The sequence below is a fragment of the Syngnathus leptorhynchus genome, chromosome 8 (assembly GCF_054491065.1).
Source record: "Syngnathus leptorhynchus isolate UIUO chromosome 8, UIUO_Slep, whole genome shotgun sequence".
Classification (NCBI taxonomy): domain Eukaryota; kingdom Metazoa; phylum Chordata; class Actinopteri; order Syngnathiformes; family Syngnathidae; genus Syngnathus; species Syngnathus leptorhynchus.
In genome coordinates, this window is record NC_141202.1 from 6,439,116 (window position 1) to 6,456,308 (window position 17,193).

The 17,193-nt window shown below is 38.5% G+C and overlaps 1 protein-coding gene across 1 annotated transcript in view; it reads right to left on the reverse strand.

The window, feature by feature from the left end:
• The window catches only part of dnah5 (dynein, axonemal, heavy chain 5), a 57,408-nt gene that overhangs the window by 13,937 nt on the left and 26,278 nt on the right, over window positions 1-17,193 (reverse strand). Inside the window, exons 54-74 of the mRNA XM_085919443.1 lie at window positions 16,807-16,929; window positions 16,520-16,733; window positions 16,163-16,386; window positions 15,487-15,685; window positions 15,248-15,420; window positions 14,878-15,008; window positions 13,750-13,903; window positions 11,003-11,270; window positions 10,556-10,679; window positions 10,123-10,230; window positions 9,755-9,869; window positions 9,197-9,373; window positions 6,273-6,476; window positions 5,618-5,797; window positions 3,404-3,541; window positions 2,844-2,979; window positions 2,558-2,739; window positions 2,280-2,414; window positions 1,532-1,687; window positions 776-958; window positions 177-281 (exon numbers count right to left, since the gene is read on the reverse strand). Of these exons, the coding sequence (XP_085775569.1) occupies window positions 177-281; window positions 776-958; window positions 1,532-1,687; window positions 2,280-2,414; window positions 2,558-2,739; window positions 2,844-2,979; window positions 3,404-3,541; window positions 5,618-5,797; window positions 6,273-6,476; window positions 9,197-9,373; window positions 9,755-9,869; window positions 10,123-10,230; window positions 10,556-10,679; window positions 11,003-11,270; window positions 13,750-13,903; window positions 14,878-15,008; window positions 15,248-15,420; window positions 15,487-15,685; window positions 16,163-16,386; window positions 16,520-16,733; window positions 16,807-16,929 (3,429 nt within the window). The remainder of the gene's footprint in view (window positions 1-176; window positions 282-775; window positions 959-1,531; window positions 1,688-2,279; window positions 2,415-2,557; window positions 2,740-2,843; window positions 2,980-3,403; window positions 3,542-5,617; window positions 5,798-6,272; window positions 6,477-9,196; window positions 9,374-9,754; window positions 9,870-10,122; window positions 10,231-10,555; window positions 10,680-11,002; window positions 11,271-13,749; window positions 13,904-14,877; window positions 15,009-15,247; window positions 15,421-15,486; window positions 15,686-16,162; window positions 16,387-16,519; window positions 16,734-16,806; window positions 16,930-17,193) is intronic.

A 17,193-nucleotide genomic window follows, 5' to 3' on the forward strand; every position in this document is an offset into this window, starting at 1 on the left:
GTCAGGAAATGAAAATGTAAACGTGGAATTTTATTTTCTCACAATATTTCTGTTGATAAGCAGAAACAAAATACAATGTGGAATCACATTGATTCGATGGAATTATGTTTTGTTCCATGCTCTCGTATGTGTTCAATGACGGCTTTTCAACGTTTGCGTAGAGTGTATCTCCTTACCTGTGTGCTGGTCAGTCGGCAGAGGAGGCTGTCTTCAAGCTCCTTCATCTTCCGCTTGTTAGATGTAACATCCTCTAAGAGATCTGTCCTCTCCTTCTCCAGTTCCTGATGGCATAAAATACTGTAATCACATACTTGACACAATATGCAAACTTTACAAGTCCCAGTCTTGAACTTACATTAAGGGAAATAGTATGGATGTGACTTTTTTCTCTACCCACCACTTCTAGGGTGTTTTGAGTGGGTGTCTCTTTTGCATGCAAAAGGGAAACTCCTTAGCCATTTACCCATGACCGTAATGACTTTAGGAGGTGGTGGAGCATATTTGAGCCATGCGTCTAAAAAAGCAGTTGTGAACTGTGATACGTGTCCTCATAAATTCAACACTTGTGAAGTCAGCACTTCATTTCACTGTGTTACTACTTGTAACCAAGCAATTAAAAAAGTAAATTTCCCATAACATAAATATCAATATCACAGCTTCGTGAAACTACTATGATTTTCAAGGAGTAAAAATACAATAACCCCAATCCAATAACCGCTCTACAACAATCAACAAATTTGAGCTGTTTGGGCAAGTGTATTTCAAAAACTGTAACCTGTTTTTCTTTGAGTATGACTCGACCTAGAAGCTGGTCCTCCAATCCTCTCATTGTAACAGTGAAGTCGATAATGGAGGTGCGGGCACTGATCTCAGGAGTGTATGCTGGGTTAGGCAGCTTGGTAGTCACATACAGCCTGAAGCCCTTCATAACATCCACCTCTTTGTCCCCAATTTTTACCTGGAAAAGAAGATAAGAACGTCTTTAACTGCATACTGTGCAGGGGCTTGGCCCAGTCATCTGTCAACCCATCTTTAGTTCAACAAAAAATTATATGGTGAAGTATCCTTGAGCAGGATACTCAACCTATAAATGTTCCCCGGGGTGATAGTGTGAAAGCACTGAGAAGCCCATTTACAATACAATATTTGAACACAATCCCAAAAAAGAAAGCCATCCGAGTCCATTTTAGTCCTTCTCAAACGACATGTTCACAGTGAATCCACAGTCAACTCCACTCCACCTTTGTGAAAGTAAAAATACAAGATAACAGTTTGCATTCATAACAGATAACTTCTGCAAAGACTTTCTAAAAGATGTTGAAAATTTAGTCTGTGGAACCAGAAGACCGGTAGTGGGGTCAGGGGTCACCGATGTTGCAGAAGGGGGACTTGTCCCTTAATCTCTTTTGCAGTTTATTCCAAATGTATTTGCTGGAGTGGATGTAATCATCTAAAAAGGCTACTATCGAGTAAGTTTGATGGAACAGACAAATCCACGAAGCTAAATGTCTAAGTGACTGATTGCGTTTACCTTATAAGTGGATCCAGTCTTGATAAAGTTTTTCTCAAGAATGTTATCGAGGGCAGGATCCAACTCTTCCCCTACGTCCTCAATCAAGAGGGGTCGCCCAAGAGACAAACTCTCTTCTAGGTGGTTCTTGAAGTATTTATGATTTAGTGAGGTAATCTGAGAAAATGAGAATATATTTCGTCAACAATCATTCCGATTTGACGTGAGCCTTTTGTACAAAAAAAATCAAACTTAGCCAACTCAAAAGATCTAGCATCACTTTGGGATGTGTCACGTTTTCAAAACATTATGAAATGGTTAAGTATTCATTTATAATGATGCCTCCCCTGTGGCTACAGTAAATTGAATCTCATAATTAAATAAACAGAAACAAGAAACAGGGCCAAGGAGGAAGTAACAGTTAATTGTACTACTCCTGAGGTATTAAGCAGTAAAACATTGAATTGAACATTGAGCTTAGGCTGAATTAAAGCATTTTCAAATGCATAAAGGCAGAAACTAAAACTACAATGCCGTTATGTGACTGCTGAAGAGCATGTTGTTCTACATCAAACATTTTTATTATAGCTGTACTGCGCCTACTGCAAAATAAGAATGTTAATCACTGTGTTTGTTTTTTTTCAACACTGATTTCTGTATATTTCTAGGTTATACCTAACAGGAAAAAATGAAACTATCAATAAATGAAAGTTGCGTGTTTCAAGAGAAAAATCTGTTAAAAGTGGGTTTCAAATTTGAAAAAACAAACCTGTAACTCATTGCTGGTTTCTTTGTTCTTAATCCAGATTTTTCCTTGCGTTTGAGGGTCAACAAGGAGAGGGAAGCGTGCAGCTTTGGTGGCAATTATGCCATTCTGAATAGACAGGTCATCGTTCGGAAGTCCCTGTAAAAAGAAAGGATGAGTGACAAGCGCATCTTCAATTCTTTATCATAGCATACAGAATGAAATAGCACATTTCTTTGAATAATGCAACATACGCTAGAGTATGTTTTGGTTTAACCTATTTAAGCAGTTTGATTACTGACCTGAAGATTCCACTCACTGACAGTGGGCGCATCAATGAGCAGCTCGGTCAGATTGAGATTGCTGCCAAATGGGATTTGACGCTGCTTCAGTTCATTTTGCCAATCGCTGAGTAAGAGGTTACGAAACTCCTGGTTGAACGGACCGGAGTATGACAAGAATGCCGTTGCAAGCAGGATGTCACCTGGAGCAAAAAGCCACAGACATTAAAAGCGTACAATAGCGTCTATAAACTAGGCTATTGGGACAAAATAGGACTAAAAGAAATACACTCATTGTTAAACTGACCAACGAGACGTTTGGTCTGAGCAGCAAACTCTTTGCTCTGCTCTGTCCATCTTTCCTTCTCGCCAGCTAAACCACTGATCAGACTTGAGGCAGTCTGCATTTTGTACCTGCAGCGCTCTGCATCCTCCAGCAGTGTCTGAAAGGGAGGAAAGAGAATTGTAAAATCAAAAGTAAAGTCATTGGTTTTGGTTTGCTTCTCTCCTGATGAATCTGCGGTTACAGTTTTGCTGTCCCCTATGATTATTTTTGTGTATATATTCAAACAGGTGAGGTTATTTTATTTTATTGTACAGTGCTTATTGTATAGCACATTTAGTCACTCGTGTCACTTTGTACGGGTGTGTTATTTAGGCCAATACGCTGACTCAGTATTTCCCAGCTTTATTGAGCCAAGCCATTCTATATTCGTATGTATAATAAATACGCGATGGAGGGAGCATGATAGAACATCTGGCCAGGAACACCAAATTGGGTAAGGCCAATTGTGTAGTTTCAAATGTCTTTCTCTATACCATTATTGCCCACCCTCCACCCCCCACATCTTGTGAGGAACCACTTACCTGTTTCTCCATCATGGCCTTCTCATACTCGCACTGCACAACATCCAACTCGGCCTGCTTGGCATCCAGCTCGGCCTGAGCTTTCTGAAAATCAACGTGAGCGATGGCCAGTAGATTCTCCTGCACTGCCAAGTTAGCCTTGAAAAAGAGAGGAGTAAAATTAAAGAAAAATGATTTGTGCTGGCTTTATTCCACACAAAACAGCACAAATGGTTATGGCCCCTTTTTCATGCGGAGCAAAAGGTAGATGGTGTGTGAAAGAAATGACAAATCAGAAAAAGAAAGGCCGAGTGGACGAACTGGTAATGTACTCCCGACATGAGGGATAACTAGAGAGAGCCTCGGCAGAGTGCAGACCTCAGATCAAGGTGGGAGAATTGTCTGTCTGGTCTTTAAATCGATACACACAATCCCTGGAGAACAAAAAATTAAATTATATTTGTAATCTCACTGTAATTTGCACAAACGTTAGTGTCTTCATTTTGAAAAAAATATTCTAACTCAGTCTAAAGGGCAGTTCAAACCAAACTCTAAGATACAACAAACAGAAAACATACAAATTGAGTTGGTGTCAATGTGTAGAGTGTATTTAATTTATTTACAAAGTTCTACTTTGATAAAGCAGCCTTCCAAAATTGCCGGAAGAGATGAATATCCACATTGTACTGTAGTATGAATGCACGTATAGACGATTTTCTATGTACGTTGCAGGTATTGAATGCAGGCAAGTTGTGAGAACTGGAGATTTACAAAAAGTACTGACGAGAACCAGAGGGGTATTTTATGATTAGAGCTAGTGAGAAATCTTCTGTTGAAACACAGATTTGGAGAACAGTTTTAAGTGCTTGTAGCTGCGTGAGTCTGATTACATTGTAGTTGTATATGGGTAAGCCCATCTCACTACCTCTCTGTTTGGTAGGCCAGCTCTGGGAGCGGGGCACCGTTGTGCTGAAAATCAGAAAAGCAATTTGCTAGACTGTGTTCTATACTGAGCTGAGAAAAAATACAAGCAGGTAGTTATCATGGGGCTGTTGAGACCCAATGTGTGCATGACTGGGAGAACAGAACAGAGATGATAGCATAGAATGTGAGGAAAGCACAGGAATGAAACAAATTCAAACACTGCAACATAGTAGATCGGATAATGTCACTTTTCTGTCCCCAATGTGTTTTTATGCATCATATTTGCCCAGCACTCGAGTAGACAGTGTTTCATGTGTCATATTTGCACAGCACTCGAGTAGACAGTAGTATTGCTGTACAACAGTTATATTTGAATAACATACAGTACATTGCTTCAGGTTTTTAAACAACGTCCTATAAAAGGTTCGAGTTGGATTTTTGCTGCTCTTATAAAATCCCAAAAGGTCTCAAAAAGGACTCAAATCGTTCACCAAATTAGAACTGGAGAGGAATTATTCAAATACGTATATCATGCACGCTACACAACACAAGTCAAATACAGACGAGACCATTTTGTGTAGTGGAAAGTCAATTTATAGATATGAGTGCAATGTTCCACAAATCCAGTATAAAATTAATTTGGATAAATATTTTTGACTTTATTTCTTAACCAGAGGAGGATGTGTCCGTCATTATTATCCATTATCCATTTTCTATACTGCTTCTCCACATTAGGGTGGTGAGTGGGTTGGAGCCTATCCCAGCTGACTTCGGGCGACAGGCAGTACACCTTGGAAATTGCCAGGTTATATTTTCTGTACCTTTTAATTGGGGAAGGAGTACTAAACTCACAATTTGTATCCCATTTAGTGTTGAAAATGTTTCAGCAGGTTTCCGGTGAAACGTGTGTGACTGGAATGTTTTTTTAAACACCGTTTATGTCCAGAGGGGTGAGATCCGTTTCCAGGTCTGTGCTAAATAGATTACTATAAATTTAAATGGGATATGAAAACTTGCATTGAAAATGGCTTTAGTCCTGCGTTCTGTTTCAAGGACACATAATCTGCAACCAAACAGCCAAGATGTTGGTGCTATGAATGAATCTTTTCAAATCAAAGCAGGGCTGTGTTGTAGCCCGTGGCTCTGCTCTACATTGATGTTTTTCGGGCTCATTCATCAGTTAGCAGGGAAGGCGGAAGACAAGGGATTTTAATGCACGTGTGTTTGATGTATTTCTTGCAATATTTATATTAAATAACACATCAAGGAAAGCTCTAATTTGTCAAACAATCACGCTGCACTATATATTACCTTTAAGGGCAACACTTCCTTGTTGATGGAAAAGAAAGTGGCCATGGCTTTTGTCCAGGATGCAAGGCCGGCCACATTACCGCACACTCTTTTCGCCGTTTCAATGTTGTAGTCGGGCATGTCAAAATAGGGCTGCAGGAGCTCCACCGTCTCTTCATTAATAGTGTCTTTGGGGAATTGCTGCAAGGGAGAAGGGTGCCAGGGTTAGAACAAGAAAGCATGGGGAGGGGGTACATGAGGAAAAGAACATATAAAGCAGGTGGGGTTAGAAAGCAAGCCCAAGAGGAAGAGGAGGGATTACCTATATGCTCAGAGGCTGCAGGTCTGATGCACTAATGAGGTGAAAGAAAGGGAGCACTGTGGAGCTGATGCATCATGGAAACAATGATGGAGAGAGATACAGTCGAAGGAGGAAATAGAGTGAAGGGGAAATTATAACAAAATATTCTTAATATTTTGAATTTTAAATGATCTCTGTACAAATGATGTGGCACCATGACTTTGGCACATCTAAACGTCATAAAGAATACAACAAAAACTGATGAGGTCACGAAAAGGTTGTTCTTTTCCGATGTTGGATGAAAATCTATATCAGCCATGCCTTCCCAACATCTGGTACACAAGATGGTACGAACTATATGATTGTAACCTTTACCTGTAGGCTGCCCAGAAAATTTCCAGCTGTTATGAGTTTGAGAGACTCCTGCCACGATGGAGTGTTGCAGTTTTTCTCTGGGTCGTTTTTCACAGGGTTTACCCGCCTTTGGAAAAGCAGCAGCACACAGTCCATAATCCTCATGATGAGGTGTGGGGGACGCCCAAGTGTGCGAACCGTAGCGATGTCAGATGGCTTGATTGTCTGAGCGGAAAGAAGAGTTGAGTCTAAAATTGGATATTAACTGATATGTGATAACATCAAAGTACAGTTGATGAGGGGGATCTCTCTGCGGAAAGTGTATCTATGGATTTGGGGGGTGGGGGAAACAAACACAAATAAAAACATGAATGCAGAGAAAAATAAACATTCCTGAAGTGTGCAATGAATGCAGAAAAAAACAGTAATATGCTGCAATATTAGATTATCGATTAATTGGCAATTGGCTCGTTACCAAATTAATCAACAACTCTTTTGAGTCATGGTTTAAAGCCATTGTTAAAAGTAAAACCTGCAAAATCTTCTGATTTAAGGCTCTCACTACTAATTATTCTGATATCCGTACTCCTTATGAAAACAGACTATGTTTGTGTTTCATCCAAGAATACATTTGCCAGCATCAGGTTGTACAAGTAACGTAAAATGCACGCTTGCTCCATTTTGCTCCTCTTATTTATCTATTTATTTATTTATTACTTATTTAGGTTATTTGCTTATTACTTATTCATCGCTCTTATCTATTTGTTTTTACTCTTTGTGCAATTTGCTTGTATGTATAGTCTAGTCACTGTGGGATGGTGGGTAACGTAATTTCAATATCTTTGTGTGTCTTAACATGTGAAGAAATTGACCATAAAGCAGACTTTGATTTTGACTTCAAATCAATTTTGAAATATGACAATAAGGGCAGCCATAATGCATCTTACATTTATTAACCGGTTATTTTTTATTTGCACATTTCATTCATGTCAGTTCATCTACTTTCCTGTTATAGCCCGTGGAATGTTTTCAACCTGGCAAAATTTTGAAAGCCAAAACAAAACAGTGGCATCAAACGAATCGAGGTTTAGACATAAGTGTGGAATCAATTTTGAAGTGAGGTTGAGGTCAGGGATGTGTTTCTCCATACCAAATTGTGTTTTCTTTGTACACTGAAGCACAACATGCTGGGATAGAAAATGACCTTTAAGCACACTGTTCTCATGAAACTTAAATTTCAGAATTGGCAATACTAAATAAATATCTATAACTTCAAATCGTCTAACAAGTAAGCTACTTGTATGGATAATTTGAGGGGGTATAGCTTTCCCTTGTCTTTTCCTATGACCATGTAATTCCCACACATTTTTTACATTTCAGTGTTAAGAGCAGAGAATGTATAACATGGCACGCTTAAGGACTAAAAGGAGGGAATAGACACACATATAAGTAAAGACACTTTTTAAGATTACTTTAAGAGACCCATACAACTATAGAGACAGAAGAAGCTAAAATCAAAGCATTCCATATTGAGAGCAGCCTTTGGAGACCCTATCTTCTCATTTCATCTGCTTTTTTTTTATTTATTTTTTTTTTTTTTTTTTATCTTTGCTCACCGCACAGTTTTAGAGTAATTTAACATAATCATCTCCAGTGCAGAAAAAGAACATAACAGTGTGCCTATCCAGACAATGCATATAATACCTGGAAATGTCTGAGAGTTGGGTGGAAATATCCATGCTTACATGTCTCTTATGAACAGTATTTTGATTGACAGACAGAATTGTGCAATTTTACATGTAAAATTACATTACTTTTTCCAAAAATGTTCTTGGTTAATTTACATTTTAAAACTTGTAATTAACAATTAAAATAAATTAGACTAACTGTAAATATTGACAGGTTTTGTATCTTTCATAGAAGATATTTTAGTAAGTTCATTGTAGCAGTTTCATCACAATCTCTCTGTAAAATGTAATGACACCTCTATGAATTGTATTTTATGGACTATCAGTCACTTCTTTTTGCACAAGCTTTGAACTCTCCACCTTTGTCCAGTGTAGCTTATCTTTTTCATAGTTATTTATGATATTGTAAGAAGATTTGTTTTGATAATACAGGTAATGGAAATGAGCACTTTTAATTAAAATGCCTGCATCTTATAGTCCGGTGCGGCTTATATGTAAACAAACTCACAAAGCATATATTTACATTTATCATTTCAACAATTCCAACGACAACAGTGCTTCACTCCACATTTCCTCCCTATTCAAAACAATAATAGGCAGCAGATAAATCACATCTATTTCACAACTGTGTTGCAAAAAGAAGAAAAAAGCAGTGACACCATTTTACATCAAGTAACACCGAACAATTGACCTTATCTCGGGTGCAGAACAGCTGTAAGCTTGCCATATACAGTCAATCACACTCAGGGTCTAATTTTCATATTCAAAAGAATGGAACCAATGTATCCTTTTAGGACGCATCCAGTTTCCCATCCACCACAGCAATATAAAAATTATAATCAGGGACCTGCCATTGTTGATTTGCATGCAACAACCCACCCAGGAGCCATGCTTTAATTACAACACAAGCTTCTCAGCCAAAAGCTACGTGCTAACTATAGACATACCCCGCTGTCACACCAAAACCCTCCAGAGTCGCAAGGATGGAGGCAAAACTTACTTACGTACTGCCGCTAAATGGCACTCATGTCATTGATCTTTTTTGAATTGTTGTTATAGACACAGTCAAGCACTTAAGTTTTATAGTATTGCTCTTTGGTTTTGTCTGTGAGTTCAACTGTTTCATTAGACTACCTGCTGTCTTTTCTTTCTATATATTAGGCTGACCACATGGTAAGAACATACAACAATGGAAGCTCAATAAGGCATCTCACAGGAACGTGGCATTGAGAATATTCTGTTAGTCCAACACTGTACCTGCAGTGCAGCCTCGGCTTCTTCCAGTGCAGGCTTGGCAGCTTTAAGTTTCTGCTCAGCAATGGCCTTGTCAGCTGAGATCCGATCTAAAATGGCCTCGGCCTTGTCCTTGACTTTCTGAACCTCCACTTTGACTCGCTCAGCTGCCTGGGCTTTGACTGTAACCTCTTTCAGCACCTTTGAAAGACAAGTATTATAAAGCATATAAATTTTCATTAAATACTTCATCAAATCATACACAACTCTTAATTGTGTAAAACAAACATATCACATACCATAATATAATATATAATATAACGTACACATTAGTCATCTCGGGAGACAAAAAAAAAATCACCTTGGTAGTAAGCTATTACTGCTGAGCTGTACAAAATGTAAAATCCTGTAATTTGGATGAAAATGAGGTGTTCTATGGGGATTATTTATTTATGTTTTTGTAAGTGATGTTTACCCTTAATTGAATGTGCTTGAGGTAAGCATGCTAATGTGAGAAAAACATCTATTAATACTGTAAATTAATTAATATTCAGTTAAAAGTTACAGCTTTTTAAAACTCACCATGTCAGCCTTTTCATTGGCCACCTGTAGTTCTTTCTCTTTTACCTCCAGCTCTTTGCTGAGTCCTGCTACTGACTCAGATGCTTCTTTTAGTTTCTGGAGGCCTGTGTTCATCCTAATTAGGTGTATGAATAGTATTGTCAAAGAAACAAAGCAGAACCACAAAGCACAAAAAGCACGTTCACATGTCTGTATGTCTATATGACTATACGGTTTGGGTCAGACATACTTTTCCAGTTTGTTCTCAGTCATACTGTATGTTGAGCACTTATGCCACATTTATGTGAAAATCAGACAGTAGAAAAGCTGAAAAAAATAGTACATATCTTCCGGCTTCTTCAGTGTTGAGCTGCGAGTTTTGGGTATACCTGTTAGCCAAATTCTTAACTTCTGATCTCTTTTCCTCATAGATGTTCTTGTAGCCCTGGATGAAGGATAGGTAGGACTTGGGTGTGACATGAGTGGAGCGTCGGTATCTGCAGTGAAATTAGTATACTGTGCATCACTTGATGTGTATTAAATTGTATATTGTTCATTCATTTCCAAGAAAGAACAATGGATGGAAGCATATTTGAAGTGCGAACATAAACATATTTGTGGTTATTTGTGTTTAGGATATATTACTAATGAAAATTGAAAAAAGTAAAGGCTTACGTTAGCTAGAATTTTCGAAAGTTCGATTTGTTTTGTTGTGCATAACAGACAAATGGCAGCATCCTTCATCTTAATATGCTGCTATGTTTTTTTTATTGTTAACATGCATAGTGACAAATTGTCAGGAATAGCTGATCACTGTCTGACCTCTGGAAGTAATCCACACACTTCTCAGCCACCCCATCATGGAAAGAGCCCATGCATTGAACAACCTCACTCTTGACTTGAGGTGAACAGTCAATATCAAACGCAGACACAAAGTGCTCTGAAACTGAAAACACAAAATACAGCAAGAAAGACTAGAATTACAGAAAGTACATTGACAGAAATCATACAAGCTTTATTGCCGTTTATTCAGCAGCTGGCAACATGATGTAGTCAATCTGAACAGGAAAAAAAATGTGAAATGTTATTCATATGGCTATGCCTGAGCAACAGCAAACCAACAAAAGTGATTGGACAATTTTATATTTTTTGGCTCAAATATTTTTGGGGAAGCGAAGAAAATAAACATCTTTCAGGAAGCAATGAAAACACCTATTATAAAATCTCTACAAGTTATAATCAGTCAACATGCCACGTGTTGATATGTACCTGCAACAAGAGCATCTTTAGGCCAACGTCGGAACCAATCCATAGTGCAACCAGATATCAGCGCTGGGAATTTTAGAGCCCTGTTTCGGAACTTTTCCCCAACAGGTGAAAAGCACAGAATGACGTGAAGGTTGTTTCGAACTCGTGACATGAAGTACTCATACAGGTTTTCGTTGGTGGGTGGCCGTTTTGGAAACTCTCGCTTCATTATAGGGACAAGATCACTGAGAATCTCGTCTATTTCATCCCGAGCAAACAGATTTGATACCTGAGGACAAAAATGCACAAGATCACACTGCTGATTTTGGGAAACATGAATAATTTGTCTATTTATGTGTGCTCCATAACAATCTTTTACTACTCATTTCTGTTTATTCAAGTGAACAATGACATATTCTCCTTTAGCAAAAAAACATCCACCCCTTCCATCCCACCACCAATTCGATCAATAGATTTGAAAATATTCCATCCCACCACCAATTCGGTCAATATATTTAAAAATAGAATATTATTGATTGGTATGAAATTGGTAAGCAGTACAGTCATGTGAGAGAATTCAATCCAGTTGGTGGTCTTATGGTGGTTTTAAGTCTTTTAGGGAAAAAAAGTTCAGCATTCAAACCCATTAAAAAAAAAAAATCTTAGCAGTAGAACACGGTGTACAATGCAAAATGTTAAAAATGGCCAGTGAGTGCCAAATGAGTTTTCTAATGCAAATCCCAGAAAACAAAAACACTTATCTGCTGTCTGCTAAAATGTCAGCTTTGTCCAAGGTCAAAGACAGGAGTGGTGCTCATGCTTTTCTCACATTTTTATTATGGTACATGCTCACTAATGAGGCAGCCTGTTTGTGTTTGGGTGTGTATGCTTGTGTGTGTTCGTTGCACATCTCCCGTACCATCTCCTGGCCAACAAAGACCGCAAGGCTTCAGCAGCATTGCTCACCTCATTTTTGCTACTCAACAACATCTCCGGCATCTCTCTCACATGTATGCCATCAAATTCGCTCTATTTCTATCATGCCGCCATTCAAACCTAATGTAAACAAATGCACATACAACATCCCTTGGTTCCTATCACAATTCAATCTCTCCGGTTAAGCAGCTGCTGCCATTTAGGTAGGTAAGCAAAGGAATGGAAAAAGAAGCATACAGAAAGGATTGTAAAAAAATGGTGAATGGTATGGAGGAAAGAAACTATTATAAAGACTAATCTATGAATCTTTTTTTCTTTCTTTTTTGCTGTACACGGAAAAGAACATGTTCAGCATCAAAAGGCCTAATTTGAAAATAGAATTACACTTAATTATGTAAATGGCTTTCACTTGTGAAGTGCTTTTCTACCTTCGAGGTTCTCAAAGTGCTATAACACTGTCTCTTCAATTTATCTACTGATGATGCAGTATCAGGAGCAACTAGAGGTGTAGTACTTTGCTCAAGGTCCCTTTGACATGGGGCAAGTTCAATTTATTGTGTTTGGACCTGTTTTGCACCATGCTGAGCGTTCTAGTGGATGGAGCAGACATGCCCCTGAAGCACCTGCCAATTTGGCAAGAGAAGGTACAAAGGAGACTGAGCTCAGTGTAAAAAACAAGCGTGTCTTCATTTTTGCCTGTGCATGTCGAGTTTAGCATTTTTGTATATTTTCTACACCTTTACACCTTATTAGGCATTCCAGCATATTTTCTTGCATGCCCCCAGCCCAACATAGGTTTTTCCACATATTTGGCACAAATATTTCTGAAGCAAGAAAGGGGAGCAGAAGGTGCGAGGTAATGAGAAAAGAAGGTAGTGGTGACTTTCTTGGTGGGAATGGACAAGGGTGGAAAGGAATGACAGGTAATGAAAGACAATTGTGAGAGAACAAAGGGAGAGGAGAACCAGATAACAAGAGGTGAATGGAAGGTAAATTAACCATAACAGAGAGATCGGGAGTACTGAAGGTCTGGAGAAAGACAAGCAGACAAACATATGTGAACAAAAGTTGAAGGAAGAAACCAATAATAATAATAAGAGAATAAAAGAGAAAAGAAGTGCTATGAAAGAGCTTTGTTTGCTTTTAAAACACATTACAGTCTGTAGTGCTGGGCACTGAATCAGACAAATGAGTGAACGGAGGCACTAAACCTTGAAACTACCATCAATTACTGCTGAAAGAAAATAAAAAAGCATTTTGAACTTTCAATTGATCCTTATTGCAGATATTTGGTCCTTCCTCAAAGAAAATCTGGTTCTAGTAGGTAATTGAAAGGTCATTCTAACTGGACAATTTTACACTACCATGCATGTCACTGTGCACTGTGCAAGAACTGTGCACATGCTCAAAGTAATGTATTCCAAATATGAGAGCCCCCCAGCAAGAGCAGCTATGTATGGTCAGTAATGGCAGGGGGAGGCAGAGTCTCACCTGGATGTGAGGAATCTTACTCGATACACTCATAATGCATACAATGCAACATTTAGAAATGTGAAGAGTGAAGTGATTGTTGTCATTGTGCTGCTCAGATATGTTTTGAATGAAAGAGCTGTAAAACACAGCATACAGAATGGTGTCCGGCGTGGAAAATTTTTAATCATTCTGATTGGCTGTTGTCTAGTTAGTGAAGATCAGCAAGATGTTAATTTTTACTTAGAATTGTGCTGTAATTGGGATTCATTTTCAGAATATGATGTTCAAATTGCATTGAACAGTACATTGCAGAAAGCAAGGTCCATCCATATGTCTACATCCCTTGACACGTTCCTAACCTCTCCAGATGACAAAACGTTGTTCATGTACTCAAGGAAGGACTCCTCTTTAATTTCGTTGTCTGTGAAGAGAAAGCTGAGGCCTTTTCCAAGCAGACCCGCTGTCTTGTACAGACCTTTTAGATCATCCATCAAGTTGGTTGTGTTATAGGAACTAGAAAAGATGAATCAAATTACTAAACACATAAAGTTGCATCTGACTGAATTACAACATTGCGGAAAGTGTCATTAATTTCAGTAGTTCAATTCTAACTGTGAAACTCAAACAATGTCTGTTAATGTCAATAATTTTATTTGTAATGATGATGGCTTACGGTTAATAAAAACAAATTCAGTATCTCATACAGTTTATGTAAAAGTCAAATAATTTAAACGAATGGTGTCAGATGATAACCACTTAATTGCTTGAAACAGGCCATCTGAACCTTTAAATCTTGTTTAATAGCCTCCAGAGTTGTTGTTCAACCAAGTGCAATTGCCACTCTAAAAATAAGTTGCACTCCATTTAAGATTATTGTTGTAGAGACATGAAGGAATTTGCTTGAGTGCCGCAATGCTGGTATTGAGCTACGCATGAATCACAGACAACCTTAAAAGTGTTGTACCTGGGTTGAGGAGAAAACAAAACTGGACTATTTGTCACAGTAAATTTTGCATGGCATTTGTAAATCAGTGCTGCAGTGTTTTTAAATGTCCAAATTAAAAGCAGCTGTCCATTGGTAAATGCTGGAGTTCTTAATATTTGCCCTTGGCTGGGAAGCTTTGAGAGATGCATCTTTGGTTACCATTAATGACCAAAATCCCGTCAGCCATCAAAAGCAACCTAGGCTTCGAACGTCTCAGCCTTGTCAAAAGCTGAGTAAGTCCATGCCACAAGGTTCTGTATTGTGGAAGACAATCATGCAAACGAAGTGCCAATTTAGTTGTAGCAATTTGGATGGACTGCACTCCCAATGTAAATTTCATCATATATGCATGACGCAAAGCAGTTCTGCTCCACTCACTAATAAAAAACTTCGTGTTACTATTCTTGCAAAATGTGATTGACACAGTTCTCATTCTCATTAAAAATAATTAAGTTTTGCATCTTTTTTTTACTACATTTATGTGCGTGAAAAATAATAGTACCGTGTAAGAGTGATCTGGAAAATCTTGTAGCCAGCGATGAATGAGGCTAGTCTAGTTAAGCTCTGTTTTCCTGAACCTCCAACACCAACCAACAAGGCATTACCTCCAGGTGTCCGGATAATCCTTGAGACCTTATTCAAGCGCACACACACACAAAAAAAAATTACTATTACAATTAAGGTCATAAAAAAGACAGCATGCTATTGGACACCTTTTACCTAAAAAGTCAGCACATTTCATTTCAAATCATGCAAGCAGTTAGTAAATGCAATACAAGCGGTCAATAAAAAAAGAACACCAAATAGGGGGTGCCCATATGTGTTTGTGACGAATGGCTGTGTTGAATTGTTTAAAATGAGGCCGACATTACCTTGACCAAATGTATCATTGCATCCTGAAAGAAGACCATGTCCATGCCAGTGCCCCTGACACTCTCATTGTAAAGACCCAAGAACATGTTCAGTCTTCCCTTTAAACTGTCAAATGTCTCAATGGTCTCGTACACTTTTGGTAAATCCATGTCGGAATCTTCTGGCTCCTCTCCTATGATGAAAATATTTCATATTATTAAGTTGTTCTTATTAAGTTGAACCAATCATTTTATGTTACCTGATGCTTCAGGTGAGTCTCGTAGAAAGTCAACAAAGTAGCTGTCCACACCAAAGTCCACTATGTTCTTGTGCTTCTCACCAAGAGTGTCCCCTACCAGTTTTGCCAAAGCCTGATCAAACCATTCCACTTCTTCAGGCATGATAAATCTGTCCGCTATCACGCGTTTGCATTCATGCTTCCACAAAGCCAACAGCACCTGAAAAATAATTGGAAACTGCAATAAAGCCTCAGGTCATTAGCTGTAAATGATTGTTGTTAATATTTGAGCATAGTCAACAATATTACATAAAACCACACAAAAAGCACACAAAAAACATTTTTTGTTGCTATTGGTTGCCCACTGCTTATTCCAGACTGTAATTACACTTGCTTGCTTGCTCCACACAAAAAGGCACACATTGAAACCTGTGAGACTGACGAGGAGGTCTACAGCATAATTACTGGTACACATTTAATTTCCTTTAAAAGTTCTATAAATTCATCACAAAAAATTAATTAACATAAGTATCATTGAATTGTAGATATATTAATTGCCAGATAATATAACGCAAGAAACCAAATAAGCCTTTAATTGCAAGGTTGTCTGCAGTATTTTTTGTATGCTAATTCTCATTTTGTATACTTGAGTGTCTCAGCCATAATAAGAACACAGTAATTTATGGAAAAGTCTCACCTGGGTGGAGCTGACCACCTCTGCACTGGTATTAAGCATGCCTTGCCAAACCCTGGAGAGATCCCTAAGGTTGAAGATGTAATGGAATTTGGCAGGAGTTGGAAGCATCTTAACTTTTGTCATCTGCCAAAGATGGCGAGTCATAGACACCAGTAAGGGTATTGTTCCTCGTACATCATCAGCAAAACCTCGGCATGGACAGAAGTAGCCTTCACCAATCACACCTGCATGAAAATGTTGATGGCATAAAGTCACGAACAAATCATAAATCAGAAACGGTAGCATTCGCTTTGTCACTGACTAGAAATTGATGACTATATTGGATACAGATTCTAACTCGACTGGTTTCATGATTACCAAAGATCTTGTCAATTGACGAATTGGAGGGCAGTGTGCAATTAAATATGGAAAACTGTCTTTTGAGTCTCTGTGGGATGTCATTACGGCCTCCTCCTGGATGGATCATAGCTGCCAGGAACTGGACATCAATAATTCCAGTAAATTCCCCCGGTTTTTCGAGATTGAAGAACCCATTCTGGTCCATTAACTGACGAACAATCTCGTTTGTCACCTGTGTCCAAGACCAAAAGTAGAGTGGGGATTATTTGTGATTTTTCTTTTCAAATGTTACTCTAATTCCAAACCTGATCGCCCCACTCGTTGATGACAGGCATGTTGATATCGTCAATGAAGACTGACATTTTTTTTCCAGCTGGGGGTCCATAAGTGCTCCCCATTCTCTTATCCACATAACTCTCGACAGTTCTCTTCAAAAGATAGAACAGGACACAATTTAGGGAAAATTTTATTGAGAAGCAGATAAGAATAAAAAATGGAGATGAAAACAGAGCTGCTGCGGGATATAATCCATCATGACAGCCTGATCAATATACTGCTAAGCCATGGACAGGGACAAGACAGTGGTCTCACCTTCAGTCAGCAGAATGTCAATCAGGCGCGCAAATCAATGTTACTTCCCATACCCGTCCGTCTCTAACTGATGAAATCATTTAAATCTAACTTGCTCTTTT